Source organism: Pristiophorus japonicus, unplaced genomic scaffold, assembly GCF_044704955.1.
Source record: "Pristiophorus japonicus isolate sPriJap1 unplaced genomic scaffold, sPriJap1.hap1 HAP1_SCAFFOLD_463, whole genome shotgun sequence".
In the NCBI taxonomy this organism is placed as follows: Eukaryota; Metazoa; Chordata; class Chondrichthyes; family Pristiophoridae; genus Pristiophorus; species Pristiophorus japonicus.
Genome location: NW_027254367.1, coordinates 383,021 through 406,149, shown reverse-complemented (window position 1 = coordinate 406,149; position 23,129 = coordinate 383,021). Strand labels below are relative to the sequence as shown.

At 46.4% G+C, this 23,129-nt stretch overlaps 2 protein-coding genes across 2 annotated transcripts in view; one reads left to right on the top strand and one right to left on the bottom strand.

Annotated features, from left to right (window-relative positions):
• LOC139252387 (histone H2B 1.2-like) overlaps positions 1-4,067 on the bottom strand; it is a 42,744-nt gene extending 38,677 nt beyond the window's left edge. The window contains exon 1 of the mRNA XM_070873367.1: positions 3,805-4,067. Within this exon, the coding sequence (XP_070729468.1) occupies positions 3,805-4,067 (263 nt within the window). The remainder of the gene's footprint in view (positions 1-3,804) is intronic.
• A 2,737-nt stretch (positions 4,068-6,804) lies between these two features.
• Positions 6,805-12,480, top strand: LOC139252386 (histone H2B 1.2-like). The gene is made up of 3 exons (XM_070873366.1): positions 6,805-6,858; positions 9,867-10,017; positions 12,110-12,480. The coding sequence occupies exons 1-3, from the start codon at positions 6,805-6,807 to the stop codon at positions 12,478-12,480; spliced, it is 576 nt and encodes a 191-aa protein (XP_070729467.1).
• The last annotated feature ends 10,649 nt before the right edge of the window (positions 12,481-23,129 follow it).

Sequence of the window (23,129 nt, the reverse complement as noted above, 5' to 3'; positions counted from 1 at the left end):
CTCAGTCTGTGATACGGGAATGTGGGTTTTATTCTGCACCTGTCATCTTCTGGTGTGTTCGGGGGGTTAATACTGAATCCATCAGATTCTGAAACATGAATATGGCTTTTGCTCTGTATCCATCAGCTTCTGATACGCGAGTGTGATTCATACTATCTGTTTGACATTTTTTCTGACAGGTGATTGTCTGTTTTATGCTCTACCTTCCAAGTGAGTGTGTGTGTTTAATGTACCTGTCAGTGTGATCTGTTTCAATGGTGAAACAGCATCTGATTCTACTGCTCCATGTGGCTGTAAGATTCACAATGTAACTCTGCCACTTCGGATCACTGTGGGACTGACAGCTTCTGCTGTCTGTGACAATAGGATTGAGGCCAGTTCTGGGAATCTGTGCTCTGCGAGTGATAATCTACTTACTGTGTGTGAGAAGGAGCTGCCTGCACTGTACCTTTTGTTCTGGGTTGAGGAAAGATCACATTTGTTCTGGCTGGTTGAAGAATTTTGCTCTGAGAATAATAATACAAGAATATTAGAAGTTCTAAGATATGGATGCGGGGGACAATACGATGTATCTGAGGGGGCGACAATGTATCTCTCGATCATCAGCAACACGGTTCTGGAGAACTCAACTCACCGAAACAATATAACTGTTTTTTAAAAATATCTTCCCCCTCACTCCTCTCCTGATGCCTGCAATAGATGCACTTTATGAAACTCCCCACATCCTCACTCTCAAGCTGTGTTTCCACTGCTCACTGCCCAAGAACAACAGACACGATGAGATTGGAATTAAATCAGGAACACTCACTACTGATTTGGGGAAAGAAAGCAGCAATGATTTGAAAGAGCGAGGTGATTTACTTTCTCTGTTAACTTACACTGTCCACACACAGCCCGAGAATGGCCTCTCCCTTCCCCCATTCACACCATGTTCCGGAACTAGTTCCTGCTCCACTCTGCCACTTACACACAGCCCCCGAGGGAACTAAACCAGGAACGTTCACTGCTGGTGTGGAGAGAGAAAGCAGCAGATTGTAAATAGCAGATTCTGACCATTCTGTCTCCCTTACCCTGGACACACACTGTCCACACACAGCCCGAGAATGGCCTCTCCCTTCCCCCATTCACACCATGTTCCGGAACTAGTTCCTGCTCCACTCTGCCTCTTACACACAGACCCTGACGGAACTAAACCAGGAACGTTCACTGCTGGTGTGGAGAGAGAAAGCAGCAGATTGTAAATAGCAGATTCTGACCATTCTGTCTCCCTTACGCTGGACACACACTGTCCACACACAGCCTGAGAATGGCCTCTCCCTTCCCCCACTCACACCACGCACTGCGACTTGTTCTTGGTCCACTCTGCCTCTTGCACACAGCCCCCGACTCCCCCTGAACTCCCCCCGGACTCAATGCCGATCTCTGAGCCCATCTGCGGACAAGCTCCCAAAGCGCTGTGCTGCTGTAAGGAGGCTGCTACTTGCTGCCTTACCGCGGGGCCGCGGTGTCTCCATTCCCAACTGTTTTAAACCATCTTCTTCTGCTCACTGAGTGAATGGTGATCCCAGGCAGGGCTTGGGGAGGGGAAGACGCATGCGCTCTTCTACTCACTGGAAATCAACACGGAGCAGGGCTTATCCGCACATGCGCAGCTCTCTGCAATAATTCAGCCTGTAAAAATCAAAGAGCACTTTTCCCAATTTACTCTTATCCGAATCTGAGCACAGGAACGGGGCCTGGGCGGAAAGGACAGAGAATGATTAAAGCTGGGAGCCTTGTCCCTTGGAAATGCTCAATTTGGAATCATTCCCTGCATGGTGTTTCTCTCCATGAGCCCATATTCACAAACCAATCCTGCAGAAATATCGGCAGGACGAGGGAGTGGTAGTGTTTGCTGGGACCGTGCAGGAGTTAGAATCTGACGTAAAAAGTCCGAGATTAATTTAATTACAGTAAAACACTCGGTCAGTGAGAATAATACCGAAGTGGACAATCAAGTGGATATATGGAGGGAGGAACTTAATACAATCACGATCACTAATGAAGTAGTACTCAGTAAAATAATGGGACTAAAGACAGACAAGTCCCCTCGACCTGAGGGTTTTAAGAGAAGTAGCTGTAGAGATAGAAGATGCTTTGGTTGTAATCTACCAAAATCACTGGGATCTGGGTCCCAGCAGATTGGAAAACCACAAATGTAACGCCTCTATTTAAAAAAGGAGGCAGACAAAAAGCAGGAAACTATAGACCAGTTAGCCTAACATCTATCATTGGGAAAATGCTGGAGTCCAATATGAAGGTAGCAATAGTGCTACATTTAGCAAAGCATGATTCAATCAAGCAGAGTCAGCATGGCTTTATGAAAGGGAAATCACATTTGACAAATTTGCTGGAGTTCTTTGAGGATGTAATGAGTAGGGTGGATAAGGGGGAACCAGTGGAGGTGGTGTATTTGGATTTCCAGAAGGCTTTCGATAAGGTGCCATATAAAAGGCTACTGCACAAGATAACAGTTCACGGGGTTGGGGTAATATATTAGTATGGATAGAGGGTGGGCTAACTAACAGAAGACAGAAAGTTGGGATAAATTAGTCATTTTCCGGTTGTCAAACAGTGACTAGTGGGGTGCCGCAGGGATCGGCCTCAAATATTTACAATCTATATTAATGACTTGGATGAAAGGACCAAGTTTAATGTAGCCAAGTTTGCTCATGATAGAACAATGGGTAGGAAAGCAAATTACGAAGAGGACACAAAAACATCTGCAAAGGGATATAGACAAGCTATATGAGTAGACAAAAATTTACCAGATGTAGTATTGAGGTTATCCACTTTGGCAGAAATAATAGAAAAACAAATTATAATATTAATGGAGAAAAATTGTAAATTGCTGCAGGACAGAGAGACCTGAGGGTGTTTGTGCATAAAACACAAAACGTTAATATGCCGGTAAAGCAAGTAATCAGGAAGGCAAATGGAATGTTGGCCTTTATTGCAAGGGGGATAGAGTATAAAAGCAGAGAAGTCCTGCTACAACTGTACAGGGTATTGTTGAGACCACACCTGGAATACTGCATGCAGTTTTTGTCTCTGCATTTAAGGAAGGATATACTTGCATTGGAGGCTGTTCAGAGGTTGATTCCGAAGATGAGGGGGTTGTTTTATGAGGTAAGTTGAGAAGGTTGGGCCGACACACATAGGAATTTAGAAAAATGAGAGGTGATTTTATTGAAACATGTGAGATCACGAGGCGGCTTGAAAAGTTGAATGCAGAGAGGATATTGCCACTCATAGGGGAAACTGAAACTAGGGAGCAGTCTCAGAATAAGGGGTTGCCCATTGAATAGAATTCTCTGCCCCGGAGACTTGTGGAGGCTGGGTCATTGAATACATTTCAGGCAGAAGTATACAGATTTTTGAGCGATAAGGGAATAAAGGGTTATGGGGAGCGGGCAGAGAAGTGGAGCCCAGTCCATGATCAGATCAGCCTTGATCTTATTGAATGGCAGAGCAGGATCCAAGGGCCCACTGACCCACTCCTACTCCTATTATTGTGATGTTATTGTGTTGTTATGAGATAATAACCCTGGGATTGTTGATGGGGATCCCACCCCTTTGACTGTACATGGGGATTCTCCCACTGGGAGTGACCAGCTCTGGGGTTTTCCTCTTACACTTGTCTGGGACACACACTGTGAGCTGAGCACTGAGCAGCGCCTGTGGGAGAGAGGGTGAGAAATGCCAGAATACAATAACTAAGTTGTTCCTTTACCAAGATGGCCACGCATGCGCTTCGCTGCTCACCCGATGAAGATGGCGGAGGACTGACCCTGCCTTCCTGTACAAAGATGGCCGCCGTCACCCTGGGCCTGTGACCGGGAGAAAGCCTCGGGTTTGCAGCCGCCGATATTCCGGTTATTATTGCGGGCTTCCGGCGGGCACCACGAGCTTATGCCACCTCCGCAGCTCCCCGCTGGTCCATTACTGCCCTCCGTCCCGCAGGGAATTGTCACTTTGACGGAACACACGCTCACGATTCCCACTCCGCCATTACACGCACCGCGCATGCTCCACACACAGCCTGGTCCTACGCCTGCGCACTGGGCCCCTGCAGTCTGAGTCCGGCACTTTCCCTGTTGCGGGGAATGCTGGGTAACTATGACGGGCCACTTTAGTGACTGGACAGGATTTCCTGGGCTCCCATTGGTCACTGAACCATGTCCATCCTGGCACTGAGCCTGCTGCTCTCAGTGACCCTGTACCTGAGCTGGAGATTGGTGTTCTGTGTAAATAGTCAATCAATCAGCGTGTTTCACACACCGAGTGTCCAATACCTGATCTCTCCACAATAAGGGACTAATTCATCTTCCCTTACCTTCTGTCTTGGGCCTTTTCTTACTCTCGATTATTTCACTTCTCCCGCAGTTCACCTTTTCCCACATCAATCCCAAGCTTGTTTGGTTTGAGTATACGGCTTGTGGGTGTCATGGACTGAACCGGCGTGTCTCACTTTACACTCATTTGACGTTCCTTTCAACTCGCCCTTGAAAGAACGAAAGGCTTAAGACTGGAAATCTGTTATTTTCTGTATTGTTTAACGATTGTTGGATGCGGTTAATAGATCTCCACACATACTGCATGTGATCAACATTGAAATGTTCTGATCTTTGTAATTGTCTTTGCTAATTTTGATGGGTTAGTTGATTATAATTACTTGTTACTAACATACCTTGCAGTAATGTTTGCATCAACATAATTGTTTAAATACTTCCTTATAAGCTCTTTATCTTCCCCACTGACCTTTGTTATGTCTTGTGGGGGAATCCAGAACTAGGTGGCATAGTCTGAGAATAAGAGGTCGCCCATTTAAAACCGAAATGAGGAGGAATTTCTTCTCTCAGAGAGTCGTGAATCTTTGAAATTCTCTGCCCCAGAGTGCAACGGAGGCTGGATATTGAATATATCTCATTTTGATTGACCGCATATGAGGGATATTTAAGTTGCAGATGTACTAATTTTTGTAAGATAGGGGAGTCAAGGGTTATGGGGAGAGGGCAGGGAAGTGGAATTGAAGCCAAGATCATATAAGCCATGAACTTATTGAATTTTCTTATGTTCTTAGCCTTGGTTGGGGAATGGGTTTCGATGTAGGTTTAGCGGTTAGTGGGTGTGGTTTATGGTTATTTTTTAGGACTGGGATTAGTGATTGGGATAGTCAGTAGGATATTCGGCTTAGGATATAGTGATTAACTTAGAAAGCACTTTTGGCAATATAAGTGTCACTGGACGTGCCTTTTTCCATTTCATGTTTTTAACCTCACACAGACAAGTCACTAAACAGTCTCACAATTTGTTCACTCAAGGAATCTTTTTTCCTGTGCAAGCCTCATTTCCTCTGTTCTTTCACATCTCTACATTTCTCACAGAAAAATAAATTAGTGACATTAGATTTGGGGATGTTGGACAAGAACAGATGGATATAGTTGTTGTGCTGGTTACATCTAATCATCCATCTGCCTGAAAAGGGCTTCTGACAATCTGTCACCAGACCCCACTGGTCACCGTCTGATTCCACCATCATTACCCACCTTTCACCCTAACTAGAGCTGGTTTCACCTGCATGGCCATTCCCCATACTGATGCTCTCTAATTCCCGAGCAGAGCATAAACACCGGCATGCACTGGATAATGCGAATGGTCCGTTTCTGTGCCGTATATCCTATGTAATGTTGTAGTCTCAGTGTAAGTGCTCCCTGGATTTGATGTCACGGTATTAGTAATCCCTCAATTTGGTGCCACGATGTAATTCATCCTGGATTTGATGTCTCATTGTAACTGGTCCCTCAGTGTAAGAAGTCCCTGGATTTGATGCATCAGTGTAAGTCGTCCCTGGATTTGGAGTCACAGTGCATGTGGTCCCTGGATTTGGTGTCACAATGTATGTGGTCCCTGGATTTGGAGTCACAATGTATGTGGTCCCTGGATTTGGAGTCACAATGTAGGTGGTCCCTGGATTTGGAGTCACAATGTATGTGGTATCTGGATTTGGAGTCACAATGTATGTGGTCCCTGGATTTGGTGTCAAAATGTATGTGGTCCCTGGATTTGGTGTCAAAATGTATGTGGTCCCTGGATTTGGTGTCAAAATGTATGTGGTCCCTGGATTTGGAGTCACAATGTATGTGGTCTCTGGATGTGGAGTCACAGTGTAAGTCGTCCGTGGATTTGGAGTCACAATGTATGTGGTCCCTGGATTTGGAGTCACAGTGTATGTGGTCCCTGGATTTGGAGTCACAGTGTATGTAGTCCCTGGATTTGGATCACAATGTATGTGGTCCCTGGATTTGGAGTCACAGTGTATGTAGTCCCTGGATTTGGTGTCACAATGTATGTGGTCCCTTGATTTGGAGTCACAATGTATGTGTTCCCTGGATTTGGAGTCACAATGTATGTAGTCCCTGGATTTGGTGTCAAAATGTATGTGGTCCCTGGATTTGGTGTCAAAATGTATGTGGTCCCTGGATTTGGAGTCACAATGTAGTGGTCCCTGGATTTGGAGTCACAATGTATGTGGTCCCTGGATGTGGAGTCACAGTGTATGTAGTCCCTGGATTTGGAGTCACAGTGTATGTAGTCCCTGGATTTGGAGTCACAGTTTGTGTGGTCGCTGGATTTGGAGTCACAGTTTGTGTGGTCGCTGGATTTGGAGTCACAGTGTGTGTGGTCGCTGGATTTGGAGTCACAGTGTATGTGGTCCCTGGATTTGGAGTCACAATGTATGTGGTCCCTGGATTTGGAGTCACAATGTATGTGGTCCCTGGATTTGTTGTCAACAGCATCTCGTCACTGGAACTGATGGTAAACCCGCAGCCCAGCATCTCATTCAGCACAGAATGATCCCACTCAAATCTATTCCCAATTAACACTACCCACATTAATTCACCAGAAACAGTTCAGTGCCTGCAAGGAACTGCAGCCCCACGTCTAACTTCAGTGAAACACAACATACAAGACATTTTAAAGGAAAGATTAACCCCATCATAGTGCAACAGAGGCAAGTAATGGGCAGTAAATCCCAATCACTCATACACCTTCTTCACCCCTACTCTCCAACTCCCCCTCCCCAACTACTCTATCACCCCTACTCCCCAAACATCCCTCACCCCAACTCCTCTTTAACCCCTACTCTCCAAACATCCCTCATCCAACTCCTCTCTCACCCCTACTCTACAAACCCCTCACCCAACTTCTCTTTCACCCCTACTCTCCAAACATCCCTCACCCAACTCCTCTATCACCCCTACTCCCCAAACCCATCACCCAAGTCCTCTATCACCCCTACTCTCCAAACCCCTCACCCAACTCCTCTATCACCCCTACTCCCCAAACATCCCTCACCCCAACTCCTCTATCACCCCTACTCTCCAAACCCCTCACCCAACTCCACTATCACCCCTACTCTCCAAACCCCTCACCCAACACCTCTATCACCCCTACTCTCCAAACCCCTCACCCAACTCCTCTATCACCCCTACTCCCCAAACCCCTCACCCAACTCCTCTATCACCCCTACTCTCCAAACCCCTCACCCAACTCCTCTCTCACCCCTACTCCCCAAACCCCTCACCCAACTCCTCTATCACCCCTACTCTCCAAACCCATCACCCAACTCCTCTATCACCCCTACTCCCCAAACCCCTCACCCAACTCCTCTATCACCCCTACTCTCCAAACCCCTCACCCCAACTCCTCTATCACCCTTACTCTCCAAACATCCCTCACCCCAACTCCTCTATCACCCCTACTCCCCAAACCCATCACCCAACTCCTCTATCACCCCTACTCTCCAAACATCCCTCACCCAACTCCTCTATCACCCCTACTCCCCAAACATCCCTCACCCAACTCCTCTCTCACCCCTACTCCCCAAACCCCTCACCCAACTCCTCTCTCACCCCTACTCCCCAAACCCCTCACCCAACTCCTCTCTCACCCCTACTCCCCAAACCCCTCACCCCAACTCCTCTATCACCCCTACTCCCCAAACCCCTCACCCAACTCCTCTCTCACCCCTACTCCCCAAACCCCTCACCCCAACTCCTCTTTTAGCCCTACTCTCCAAACCCTGTATCACCCCTACTCCCCAAACATCCCTCACCCAACTCCTCTATCACTCCTACTCCCCAAACATCCCTCACCCCAACTCCTCTTTTAGCCCTACTCTCCAAACCCTGTATCACCCCTACTCCCCAAACATCCCTCACCCAACTCCTCTCTCACCCCTACTCCCCAAACCCCTCACCCCAACTCCTCTATCACCCCTACTCCCCAAACCCCTCACCCAACTCCTCTCTCACCCCTACTCCCCAAACCCCTCACCCCAACTCCTCTTTTAGCCCTACTCTCCAAACCCTGTATCACCCCTACTCCCCAAACATCCCTCACCCAACTCCTCTATCACTCCTACTCCCCAAACATCCCTCACCCCAACTCCTCTTTTAGCCCTACTCTCCAAACCCTGTATCACCCCTACTCCCCAAACATCCCTCACCCAACTCCTCTATCACTCCTACTCCCCAAACATCCCTCACCCCAACTCCTCTATCACCCCTACTCCCCAAACCCCTCACCCAACTCCTCTTTCACCCCTACTCCCCAAACATCCCTCACCCCAACTCCTCTTTTACCCCTACAATTTAATTTTTAACATCACTTACACAAGTCATCCACACTGGAGGTAAATCTAGGAGCTTCTGTGTGTTGGTGAGGTGATCACTGGACAATAAAGTGCAGAGACTGGTGGGTGGCTGCTCATTATCCTCCGTGAGATTTAATCGCATTTCCCACTGAATACTGCGCACAGACGGTCACCTTGGTAACGGAATGGTCATTGTGACATCACTTTCTAAACAAGAGCACGCAGGTCATCAATTAATGGTAAAGGAATTAAACACTCTGCAATTACATTGTAAATAATAGGAAATAAAATGCTGGAAAATAACTGGCGAAGATAACAGCTTATCTCTGTGGAAGTCAATAGCAAACATTAGGAATGATGTGATTTTTTTACACACACACACACATATATAGAGCAAAGACTTTGTGTGTGCACTTTTCAGTTGTTGTGGTTAACTTGATGCGATATGGTTTCTTTGGATTTTAGGACCCTGTGAGAGCTCATCCGGCGGTGCTTGCTGTGTGAGGATATAAAGAGACCGCGCGCTTTTCCTCCTCCCACTGCCTGGGGGAATGGGGCATATATTTAAAGGGACAGGGACTCCCTTTTCTCTGCCTATTTATACTTAAAGGAACAGTCCAGTTTATCTCGGAGTGTCGGAGGACTTCACGAACCAAGCTCCCATTGACTGTGCAGTGATTGTAAAGCTGTCTATTTCAGTCACTTGCGCCTTTCTAAAATGTCTCACTCTTTTTGATGATCCGTTTGACGAATTTGGAAAGACTTTGACAATTGTGCAGTGTGATGAAGGTTTTGTTTAAAGCTGGAGTAAAATGTGTTTCTAACCCTCCCCCAACATGCCCCTCCCCCCAAAATTTTTAGAACACTGCAATCCTGACTGAGAAGGTCCCATGTTCGATCCTTGATCGGGGCTGTTAGTTGATCTCAGCCAAGGCAGTAGTTCGAGGGTTATAATTGTCCTCAGTACCATTGGACTAAATATGAGCAAAAATTAAACAGGGGCCCTGCTCTTGATACCGAAGCAATGACCTCAACTGGGAAAAGACCTCAACTGGGAGGTGTGTGGATGTCATTTGAGGGCAGGATTTGACCCGACTCTGATGCCTACCACAGTGGAAATTTCTACCCTGCACTTAAAAGTAACAACTGTTGTAAGCTCCCTTTGCAGTGTATTCGAAGGGGAGGATCTGCAGCTGAGAACCTGAAACCAAACATCACGTCAGGATTTGAGAGATTTACCGGATTCATCGGCATCACCTTATCATCAGCCTTTGGAAAAACACCAATCACAGCGGGGAGAAACAAGACACATGTTGTGTGTATGGATGCACCTCCAACCAATCGTCTAGCCTGAGACTCGTGTGCCCAGCTGACTCAACACTGTAAATGTGGGGATTTTGGGAATGGATGCGGATGTGCGTCGGGTGGAAACACATCAGGGAGAGGCCGTTTACCAGCTGAGTGTGGAAAGAGATTCAGTCTCTCATCTCACCAACTGACATTCGAGGATTTAGATAACAGACTTTCTCCTGTGAATATAGAGCTGGGTTATTGGGCCATGATGTTTTTACTTATTCATCTTTTTGACTGTAAACCTTTGCCAATTACTTGATGTAATCGGTTTACCTGTACTTTTTAAAAAATACATTTACTGAGTGGATTCAAATTTAAATTGAAACCATATTTGCAGGATGCTCTATTCACACATCGAAGGTGAGAGAGATGCTGCCAGGAACACGCAAAGTCCTGAAGCTGAAAGAGATTAACAGATTGTGGTTTGTGTTTAGTGATCCCAGGCGTGTTGGCTATTCCTACCCTGGACATCAAGGCAAAGAGAGGCATTCTGGAAGGTATGGGGAACTGGGACTTGTCCCTGAGAGTAACCGAAGGCATGAGAACTGAAACAATCTAGAGTTGGAAAGGAGAAAAGGCGCAAAATGTAACAGGACATCAATTAGTCTCCTCTTATCATGGAGAGATCAAATATCGACACATTGTATTATTTGAAACATCAAAATATTAAACTCCATCCTAGTTTTCGGGGTTATTAACATCAGCAGAAACAAATCCCAATTGACAGAATGAATACGATTCAGTCAGGATGTGATTAACAGCAGTAATAACAGTCGAACCCAACCGCTGCTGTCACTTGTGAACTCGCAATTCAGATGACTGAGTGAATCCCTTCCCACACTTCCCGAGTATTAACTCGCTGGAGTTTCAGCAGATCCGATGACTGAGTGAAACTCTGCCCGCACACAGAGCAGGTGACCAGCCTCTCCCCGGTGTGACTGCGACAATAAATGTCTAGATCAGAAGGGGAACTGTTTCCCTTCCCACAGTCTCCACATTTCGATGGTTTCGCCATGGTGTGGGTGTCCTTGTATCTCTCCTGGGTTGGATGATTAGTTGACGTTTTGTCCACACACAGAACACGTGTATTTCTCCCCGATGTGAAAGGTGCGACGTTTTTCAGGCTGTGTAACTGGTTGAAACGTTTTCCACAGGCAGTGCACTGGGACACTCTCACTCGGATGTGTGTGTATCTCGGTGCTTCTCTAGTCACACTGATGTATGAAATTTGTTCCCACAGACAGAAGAGACAAACATTTCTCCTTCCACATTCAAAGGCTGATGATGTGCATTAATCCCAGCTTACATGGTTGGGTTCAGTTCTGCACCCGCTGTGCGCAGAGTGAGAATAAAATCAATGAGCTGCTGATTTTCTCTGCTGCTTACTGGGTCTTTTATGCTGGCCCAAAATGGTGAGCCCGGGCTGGCCCAATAGGGTGAGACCGGCTGGCCCAATAGGGTGAGCCTGGGCTGGCCCAATAGGGTGAGCCTGGGCTGGCCCAATAGGGTGAGACCGGCTGGCCCAATAGGTTGAGCCTGGGCTGGCCCAATAGGGTGAGACCGGCTGGCCCAATAGGGTGAGCCTGGGCTGGCCCAATAGGGTGAGACCGGCTGGCCCAATAGGGTGAGCCCGGGCTGGCCCAATAGGGTGAGACCGGTTGGCCCAATCGGGTGCACGTGGGCTGAACCAATAGGGTTAACCTAGGCTGGTTCAATCGGGTCATCCTGGGCTGGCCCAATAGGGTGAATCTGTACTGGCCCGATAAGGTGAACCTGTGCTGGCCCAATAGTGTGAGACTGTACTGGTCCGATAGGGTCAGCCTGGGCTGGCCCAATAGGAGGAGCGCGGGCCCAGGGTCACCAGACAATAATCAGAACAACAAGGCTCCTTTTCAGGGGTCACTGACCCGGGCATAAACATCTGTCCAATCAAACTGACATATACCCTGAAGCCCCGCCCACACTTTGTCCCTGCACAAAGGTCTGCTCATGCGCAGTGAGACCCGCCCTGACCAAGATTGCGGCCATTGAGCCTGCTTCCACCGGCGGGGTAAACAGGTTCCACCAAGGAAGGCATGAAGCAAGCCGTCACCAAAGTGCCAGCGAAGTGCCGCAAGAAGCGCAGAAAATCGAGAAAAACTATCAACCTAAAATCGCAGAACTCCATTCACATCTACAAAGTGATGAAGCAGGTTCACCCAGACACCGGCATCTCCTCCAGGGCCATGGACATCATGAACTCGGTTGTGAACGATATTTTCGAGCGCATCGCGGGTGAGGCTTCCCGCCTGGTCCATTACAACAAGCGCCGCATCATCAGCTCCCGGGAGATCCAGACCGCCGTGCGCCTGCTGCTGCCCGGGGAGCTGGCCAAGCACGCCGTGTCGGAAGGGACAAAGGTGGTGACCAAGTACACCAGCTCCAAGTAAAACTGCACGCTGCACTGAGAGATCAAACCCAAACACAACGGCTCTTTTACCAGTCACTCACAAGCTGTCTGAAAGAGCTGCACAAACCCATCAACCTTTAAAAAATAGGAGCAGGATTAGGCCATTTGGCTTCACGAACATGCTCCGCCATTCAATAAGATCACAACTGATGTGTCAATGCGTTATTGCCTAAGTGCTTTGCTTTTGCGTTTCAGCGTTTCACCATCCACAGTTAAACACACGGTATATATCCTCCCACGTTTGCAGATTATGCAGACGTGTAGTTTGCTCTGTGCTGAAAACTACTTCTTGAGTTTGCAAGTGATTTGCCGAATTTCCAAGCACTGCACTGCAGCGTGCCCATGACCAGGATGGCCGAGATGTTAATGGGTTGGAATTAAAATCCAACTGATGTGTCTCTGCTCCTGGTAAATATTCAAACAACTGGTTTGTCAATTAAACTTAATGCTTGTTTGTTATTAAAGCGTGGAAGCGGTCCATAATCTCTGCAAATAATATATTTTAATTCACCCTTCAAGACAACGTTTCTTTATTTATAATAGGTGTTCTGACAATTGACTGAACATAGGAACAGGATTAGGCCATTCCGCCCCATGTGCCTATTCGCCATCCTGTTAATTCTGGGCTGAGCTCCATCGTAACTCCATCCACCTACATTTGCTCCACATCATTTCAACCTGTGTCTCGCAAAAACTATCAACCTAAAATTAACATTTTTAATTAAGCTAGTATATCCTGCCTTTTGTAGAAGATATATCCATCACCCTTTGCGTGAACAAGATTTTCCTAACTAATCTGTCGAATGTCTTGCCTCTGATTTTAACATTATGTCTCCTTGTCAAAACTCCCCCACGAAAGGTGAAAAAATATTTATCTCTATCTATCTTATCAATTCGTTTCAAAATCTTAAAAACCTCAATCAAATCGACACGTAACCTTCTATATTCCAGGGAGTATAGGCCTAGTTTATGTCATCCTTCCTCATAATTTAACGCGTGGCTTCCTGGTAACATTCTGGTGAGTATGAATAGTACACATTCCAATCCAGCCTATCATTTCTAAGGGGCCGTGCCCATAAGGGGACTAGATATAATGGATAGAAATGGCTTATTTCCCTTTGCAGAGTGCTCAACAACAAGCGGGCATACATTTATAGTAATTGGAGAAGGTTTACAGGAGATGTGATGGTAAATTTCTACACGCAGATAGTTGTGGTACTCTAAAACGCACTGCCTGAAAGAGTGGTGGAGGCAGAAATCTGTAGCACCTTTAAAACGTATTTGGATGTGCACCTGAAGGGCCGTAACGTGCAGGGCTATCGACCCAGAGCTGGAAAGTTGGATTAGGCTGGATAACCGTGGCACAGACAGGATGGGCCGAAATTGCCTCCTTTCATGCTGTAAACTTGTATGAATCTATTATATTCAATAACTTAGGGTACCCCAGATATAGTCTAACTACATCTCTGTACAGTTGAAGAAAAACTTCCATTGCTTTATAGTCCAACCACTAGTTATAAAGCCTAACATGCCATTAGTTGTTTCGAATATATTTGTAACTTGCTACTACATTTTAGCGGTATGGGCACTTGGTCGGTCAACGACTTTGGAACTCCATCCCTCCGAGCTGTGCTCCATTTAATTAGTACTCGGATCTAAACGTTGTGATCTATAATGGATGACCACACAATTACCTGTTTAGAATCTATCTGCCACTGAATTGTCCGTTCATTTAATCTATCAATATATCTTTATAAGTATACGCTAACTTCTGCACTAATTACTATATCACCAATATTTGCATTATCGGCAAACTAGGATATATGGCTGCCTGTTGTGCCTTCTTAATCTTTAAGAAATATAGAATGAAACAATTGTTTTAACACTGACACTTTAAAACGTGCCATGCTTTGAAGCCCTGGTAGGGTCTGTCGGAAGAGGAAGGTAGGAGTAAGATTTGAGGTCGATGACACATGTGATCCTACTAATATATATCATGCAACTGTGCGCTGTTTTCAAACAGTAACAGCACGAGCTTGCATTCCTGCAGCATCTTTCACGAACATAGAATGACACAATTGCCCGCCGTTACTCAGTTTGAGTTCCGACAGGACCCCCAGCCTCCAGACATCATTACAGCCTTGGTCCAAATATGGCCAGAAGTGACTAATTCTAAAATGAGACGAGAGTGATTGTCCTTGACATCAAAGCAGTAGTTGACCGAATGTTTCATCAAGGAGGTTTCTAACGTTGAAGTCATTGCTGGGTTAATCTCCACTGCTGGAGACATACTTAGCCTAAAAAAAGATGATTGTGGTTTTTCGACGCCAATCATCTCAGCCCAGGATATCGCTGCAGGAGTTCCTCATCACCTGCTTCATTAATGACCTGCCCACCATCATAAGGTCAGAAGTGGGCATGATCGCTGAAGATTGATTTTTCCAACTCGAGTATCAACTCCGCAGATAATGAAACAGGAAATATATCGCATTTCCATTATTGAACTGGGTGAAAATCTTGGAACTCCTTCTACAACAGCACATTGGTAGTACCATTACCTCACTGAATCATAGAACTATAGATATTTCCAGCACAGAAGGAAACCATTTAGCCCATCGCGTTCTTGCTGGTGAACAAAGTACTCTCCTGCCAAATCCAATTTCTAGCTCTTGGACCATAGCCATCAAGTGCATATCCAAGTACTGCAGTGGTTCACGAAGTTTGTACATCACTACCTTCTCAAACCCAATTAGGGTTGGGCAATGAATATAAGCCTTGCTAGCTACGCACACATCCACTGAATTAATATTTTACTAAAATGTGCTTTACAGAAGATGAAGTCGTTCTTGAAGTGTAGTCACTGGATGTACTGTTGCGCAATACGGCAGCCAATTATCACACAGCAAGATCCCATCGATGGTGGGATACAGATACGAGCAGGACACAAAAGAGCATTCCACACCTCTTAGACTCATAGAATTGTAGAAGTTTCCCGCAGAGAAGGAGGGCATTCGGCCGATCCTGTCTCCGCCAATCGAAAGAGCTATTCAGCCTAATCCCACGTCCCAGCTCTTGATCTGTAGCGTTGCAGATTAGAGCAATTCAATCCCTATACAAGTACTGCTTATGATTGTGTCTCCACCAACTTTTCAGTCAATGAGCTCAAGACCCAAATTCGCTCTGGGTGAAAAAATATATCTCGACACTCGTGTAATCCTTTTATCAATTACTTTAAATCTATGCCCCTTGGTTATTGACCTCTCTGCTCAGGGGTATAGATGTTTCTTATGCATGCTATCTGGGCCCCGCATAAAGTTAAACACCTCAATTATGTCACCCATTATTCTCATCTGTTCCGACGAAAACAACTCCAATCTTTCCCCATAACCGAATCTCTCCAGTCTTGGGAACATCCAGAGCACAACAAAGCAAACAGATGTAAGTGGAGGAGAATTGTTTGTTTTTAAGCTGTGAGTGGTTGTGATCTGTAATGCACTGCCTGAAAGAGTGGTGAACCATAGAGTCATCGATTCATGGAATTGTTACAGCACAATAGAAGACAATTCGGCCTGTCGAGCCCGTGCTGACTCTCAGCCAGTCTCACCACCCTGTCATTTCCCCGTTGCACTACAGATTCAATTGTAACCCTCAAAATGGAATTGGATAAATGCTTGAAGAGGCACATTTTGCAGGGCGTTGTGGAAAGAGCTGGGACCAATTGGATAGCTCGTTCAAGAGTACGATGGACCAAGTACTCTCCATCGGTAATGTATGGTTTTATGAAATGTTTTATGTTAGTTTCATGTAAATTACGCTGATCATTTGCCCGTTGCACTATCCCACTTTATGTTTGTGTATATGCGTCTGTGCTCAGACAATGAAATTTAAATGAATTGGGATTCGGTAGCAATGTGACGAAAATCACGCAGCGTATTATTGTGCAGTGGCCCAGTGGAAAGGTGTTGGTATTGTAAATTGAAGATCATGGGTTCGACCCCCATCTGCACTTGTTTTATTTTTGTGTGTAATGCTTTGTTATTTCTAATGAATTTGGATGTCCGTGCGGGAAATTTAAACGATATCTGTGTATCTATCTGTGACACGTAAATAAAATTGTGTGGAACCTTGATAATCAAATTATTTGTGTTCATCTCTGCGTTATTTTAAATATATTTGTTTTTATATCTGTTTTCTTTCTGAATTTTTCTCTAAGTATCTCTGTGCTGCAATTGTCTTTACGTTTATTTGCGAGGTGTTTACAAGTAACATAGATACAAAGATAGACACAGAATATACATTTATATCGCACACAGATGATCCATAATTCAATTATAAATAATTTTGTTGCGTACAAATATATAAACACTAATACGGATATACAAAATATTTTTATATCCCACAGAACAAATTGCAATTTAACACAGAGACATTAACATATATTTAGAACTATCACTAATCAAAGAACATTTTACTCTCTGCGGTCCTCAGCAAATTCTGCTGTGCATGTTTTGCCTATGCTTGTGCTCGGTGTAAGGGAACGTTTGTTCGCTTCGTGGTTTATCGTTTCCCATGGATGGGTTGCAATGCCCTGTCTGAGTCCACGTTCACTGCTATATTTGATATATAATAATCATCTGGACTTGGGTATACAGTGCAAAATTACAACATCTACAGATGTTTCATCCTGATAAACAAATCCACTGCCAAATTAGTTCAACCTCTCACCCAACCCACCAGTTAATCTTCCCGCAAGTACTTTGGTCCAAGCTTTGTTGCTGTCCAACCCGACCTACAATAACAGGTCCGTCCTGCGCCAGAACTGATCCCAATGTCCCAGGTTTCTGCAGCCCAACCTCGTGCACCGTTTATTCTCAACTCAATAGCGCGGGGCACTGGGAATAATCCATGGAATGCCTTTGTGGTCCTGCTCATTAATTTCCTCAATTACACCTGAAACTCTGACTGAAGGAATCCATCCCCTTATCTCCTTATGTCTTGGTTAGCACATAGATCACGGCTTATGCTGATCACCTTCACCCCTCAAAATGTTCCTCACCACTCAGTGATGTTCTTTACCTGGCAGCAGGGAGGATACACAGCATGCACGTATCACGTTTGCCGTTGAATAAACGCCCTGACGTTCGAATCCTCAATGACGTCAAATTACATAACTTTTTAGTTTCAAAAGCAAAGTACTGCGAAGCCTGTAAATCTGAAATCACATCAGAAAATGTTGGATATACTCAGCCAGCAACTCTGGAAAGATTTATGATGACGAGGTTGTGATTAAATGTCATTGACGGGAAGCGTCAATAATGCAATCCAGATACTGTCTGAGGTAATCCCAGTGCACCAGTTTGGGGGTATTGAAACCAATCCGGATACCGCACATCAGTCTGGGAGCTAAATTGATGTTGTTGTTCTTGTAAAGTCGCAACAGCAGAGGACTGCAATAAAATATCCAAACTTTAAGATAAATCATATGTTTTACAGTTAACAAAACGAGCAGTTCCAAAAGACATTAAATCTTCAAATCGGTTAACTTGCGCCGTTTAATTTCCGCCATGTGTGCCAGGGCAAACCACAGGCTTTAGCCTTTTTTTTAAATTGCAGTTCAATGCTGTTGCGACGAGTTTACATTGAATATTCTCCCTTTGAAGATTCTCATAGAGGCCGTCTGATTGGCTCACGAGTTCTTGGCCTCTCACGTTTGCTCAACCCTGTGACCGCCATCTAGTGGTTAGGATGCAGCACTCTAGCCTCATCGTCACAGGTTCGATGCCCGTTCCGGGATTTATTAAATTAAAATGAAGCTCATTAAATTAATTACATAACTCTCTGTGAAAGATTAATAATTATTGCAATCGTCATTGACAACTTGTCAGCCGCACCCATCGAGTACCCTCAAGTGCACTTCTCAGAGCGCGATGTGCATGCGCTGAAAACCGGCACTGGAAAAGTCAAAATGGCTTTTGACAGATGCAACGGATCTCTGAGAGAAGGGTCTTTGTGGTCGCAGATTTGCGCTATTTTACAAAGTCTTGCTTGGAAGATCTCCTTCAAAATCTTACGCCTGGTAAAGGTGACAGAGAGATGGACAGGCAGGGGGAGACAGTTATGTGCAGGGCACAGAAAGAGACAGACAGACAGGTGGTTGTGATGGAGAGGAGACATTCCTGAGAGACAGAAAGCGAGACAGACATATTTTGAAAGAGAGAGAGCGACAGACTAGGGGGAGGGGAGAAAGAGTGAGTTAATTATGGTGGAGGATATAGAGAGTGACAATACTGAGGGGAGGGGGTGGCAAGACAGACCGACAGGGTGAGAAACGGATGGAGGCAAACTGGGGGGGCTGGGCGGTGGGAGATATGGTGGGAGACAAAGAAAGAGATATACGTGGAAGGCAGAAGGGAGTAGTCAGATGTGGGAGAATAATGGAAGGGGGCAGTGCGTGACAGACAGGGGAGGCAGACAGGAAAAACTGACGGAACGCAGACATAGATCGACAGACAGGGGCAGATGGGGGTGAATGGTGGAAGGCGACAGTAATTGGCAGACAAGGGAGGCAGAAGTGTGTTAGCCAGAAAGATAACAGAGTGGGCTGAGATAGATAGAGACAGACGGTGGGGTAACGTAGTGAGTGAGAGAGAGGGGGTGAGACAGACTTGTAAGAAACAGAAAAATAGAGAATTGGTTGAAACAATCGGGGCAAACAGGGCGAGACGGCGAGAGATACAGATGGGGCAGACAGCAACGGCAGATAGATGAGGAGACAGAGACAGAGACAGAGGCATACAGGAAAGACAGGACAAGAAAGACATAAGAGGAGGCAGAATGAGAGGGACATACGGGGGATCAGAGTTGGAGACAGATACGGGTAGGAGCGTGGGGAGAGAGAGAGAGTGACGGAGACAGGCGGTGGAAAAACATAGATGGCAAGACAGAGAGAGGCAGGTGGGGGAGAAGGAAGGAGGATACAGACCGGGAATACACCGAGTGAGAGAACGGGAGAAACCTTACGGTAGCAGAGTGGGAATATTGCTGAACTAATCAAGTGGCCTGGACTAAAGATCCCGAGATGTAAGTTCAAATCCTGCCACCACAGCTGAGGAATTTAGGTTCAGTTAATTACATCAATCTGGATTGAAAAAGCTCGTATCAAAAATGACCATGATACTACTGGATCGTCGTAACAATCCATCTGGTTCACTAATTTGTTTAAAGGATGAATTATGCCGTCCTTTCCTGGTCTAGGCTACACATGACTCCAAATGCATAGCAATGTGGTTGATACTTCAATGCCCTCTACAATGGCCCAGCGAGACACTCAGTTGAATCAAACCGCTGCGACAATGTAAGCATTGTGGGAGTACCTTCACCACACGGACTGCAGCGGTTCAAACAGTCGGCTCACCACCACCTTCTCCAGGGCAGTTTCAGAAGGGCAAAAAAGGAAGGAAGGCCGTAGTAGCGACGCCCAAATTTCTGAATTAATGAAAAAAACACGTTGGAGACAGGGAAAGAGAGAGATATATAGAAGGTGGGGTAATGGATGGGTCAAACAGAGTGAGAAATATAGGGAGACAGACGTGGGGAGAAAGAGGGAGAGAACGAGAAGGCGGAGGCACAGAGAGAGACAGACAGACAGATCGGCGGGGCAAGGAGAGATAAACATTTGGGGGTGACAGAGAGAGTGCGAGATGGGGAGACAGCTGTGGATAGACAGGGCAGATGGGTTTGATGCAGAAGTGAGTACACGTGAGCGGGTTAGAATGGGACAGACGTAGGAGAGAAATCGGCAGAAATAAGACCCAGGGAGAAACCGACGCGATAGACAAAAAAAAAGAGCTGGGGGAGCGAGAGACAGAGAGAGAGCAATATATTGGTGTGTTGGGATAGAGATTAACTGGAAGAATGGTGGATTGCGACAGGCTGCGGTAGATAGATGATATGTTACAAAGACAAAGGCAGAGATGGTGTCAGACGGGAACATTCACACTGGTGAGCCAGAGGGCCAACAGAGAGAGTGAGAGAAAGACAGGCGAGATTTCGGAAGGAGATAGAGAGGAGATGTGGTGGGGTACAGAGAGAGAGCGACACACACAGGAGGTGATAGAGAGAGAGCGACAGACCGTGTGGTGGAAATAGTCCGACTGGAAATGTAAAAGAAGGAGACAGAGTGGGCGAGACTGATGGTGGTGGACAGACGGGAGGATGTAGAAGGGGAGAGAGATACAGCAGAGGGAAACGGGGAAGACAGAAATAGAGCGGAGGGATCAGGCAGACACAGGAAATCAGGAAAGTTAGGGACAGAGAGAGCCAGACTGGGGAGAGAGAGAGGGTGCAAACGAGAAAGTTAAACAGGAGGGAGACAGGGAGGTAACGACATAGACAGACAGTGTGAGAGATAGGTGGACAGACTGCGGGCAAACGGAGTGAGAAATGCAAGGGACAGACTCGAGTGACAGACGGCAGAGGGATGGAGGCGGAGAGACGTATGGGAACAGACGGGGAGACAGAAATAGAGATAACAGCAAAGGAAAGAAAAATACAGTGGCAGTCAGACGGAGAGACCGGCGAGAGGGGCACAGAGAAAGACAGACAGGGGTTACACAAGTGGCGAGAAAGATGATGGAGTGAAACGTTGGGCGAGAGAGAGTTGGAAACAGATGTGGAGACAAAAAGAAAAAAGACGTGAGAAGACAGAGAAAGAAAAACAAACGGGGAGACTATTTCCAGTCCCGCTCTCTCATCCAATTTTAATAAATAACAATGTAACTGGCACTGCAAATATCGTCGTAGAACATGAAGTTGCAAATGAGACGTTTATTAAGTGTTTGCGAAAATAACTGTGTAGATATAGATCCCTGTGGCGAAGTGTAAATTCTTCCACATTGAACCTAAGAAAGATGGATCAGAGTACATTATATTTAGAAACTATACCTGACAATGATATTTAGGGGTGCAAGTACTGACATCTCTCCTAATCGCCCTGTTTTTGGTGTTCATAATTCACATGTCTTTTCAAAACCAAATGTCCCTGTTTGTGAAACTCCGGAAATCCCTGTAGCCGGGGCTCTGAATTCCCCATGTTTCAGGATCTCCATTTCCCTCTGTTTCTGGAGCTCCTTATCCCTCTGTTTCTGGAGTTCATTCTCCCTCTGTTTCAGGAGCTCATTATCCCCCTGTTTCAGGAGCTCCTTATCCCTCTGTTTCATGAACTTCCTATCCCCCTGTTTCAGGAGCTCCTTATCCCCCTGTTTCAAGAGCTACTTATCCCTCTGTTTCAGGAGCTCCTTATCCCCCTGTTTCAAGAGCTACTTATCCCTCTGTTTCAGGATCTCCTTATCCCACTGTTTCAGGAGTTCCTTCTCCCTCTGTTTCAGGATCTCCTTATCACACTGTTTCAGGAGTTCCTTCTCCCTCTGTTTCAGGAGCTCCTTATCCCTCTGTTTCAGGAGCTCCTTATCCCTCTGTTTCAGGCGGCGGGAGCTCGGAGCAGCGCGAGTCCGGGGTCGGCGAGAGGCCTATAAAGGCCAGCGGGAGTCGAGCAGTTCGAGCAGTCAGTCGAGGAGGCGGGAGCTCGGAGCAGCGCGAGTCCGGGGTCAGCGAGAGGCGTACCGGTGCAGCTACAGGGAGAAGGCAAAGATACAAAGGTGACGTCACAGCCTTGGGGGTAAGTGATTGGCTGGTGATTGGTGAGTAGTTTTTCTTTTTCTTCTTATATTGGTCAGTAACTTTTAACATTGTTATTACCAGTTTAAGTGTATCTAAGGGTTAAGGCATGGCAGGAGAGCTCGGTCGGGTGTTATGCTCCTCCTGTACCATGTGGGAACTCAGGGACACTTCCGGTGTCCCTGACGACTACGTGTGCGGGAAGTGTGTCCACCTCCAGCTCCTGACGGCCCGCGTTGCGGAGTTGGAGCTGAGGGTGGATTCACTCTGGAGCATCCACGATGCTGAGAATGACGTGAGTATCACGTGTAGTGAGTTGGTCTTACCGCAGGGAAAGGGTCCACAGCCAGATAGGGAATGGAAAACCAGCAGGAAGAGTAGAGCAAGGAAGGCAGTGCAGGGGTCCCCTGTGGTCATCCCCCTGCAAAACAGATACACCGCTTTGGGTACTGTTGAGGGGAATGACTCATCAGGGGAGGGCAGCAGCAGCCAAGTTCATGGCACCGTGGCTGGCTCTGCTGCACAGGAGGGCAAGAAAAAGAGTGGGAGAGCGATAGTGATAGGGGATTCAATTGTGAGGGGAATAGATAGGCGTTTCTGCGGCCGCAACCGAGACTCCAGGATGGTATGTTGCCTCCCTGGTGCAAGGGTCAAGGATGTCTCGGAGCGGGTGCAGGACATTCTGAAATGGGAGGGAGAACAGCCAGTTGTCGTGGTGCACATTGGTACCAACGACATAGGCAAAAAAAGGGATGAGGTCCTACGAAACGAATTTAAGGAGCTAGGAGCTAAATTAAAAAGTAGGACCTCAAAAGTAGTAATCTCGGGATTGCTACCAGTGCCACGTGATAGTCAGAGTAGGAATCGCAGGATAGCGCAGATGAATACGTGGCTTGAGCAGTGGTGCAGCAGGGAGGGATTCAAATTCCTGGGGCATTGGGACCGGTTCTGGGG

Bases quoted from the DNA above. Each gene is read 5' to 3' on its own strand.
- LOC139252386 (XM_070873366.1), top strand. From the start codon at position 6,805: ATGTATGTGGTCCCTGGATTTGTTGTCAACAGCATCTCGTCACTGGAA. The intron at 6,859-9,866 runs GTAAACCCGCAG...CTCCCTTTGCAG, and splicing joins TCTCGTCACTGGAACTGATG to TGTATTCGAAGGGGAGGATC. The intron at 10,018-12,109 runs GTATGGATGCAC...CGGGGTAAACAG, and splicing joins AAACAAGACACATGTTGTGT to GTTCCACCAAGGAAGGCATG.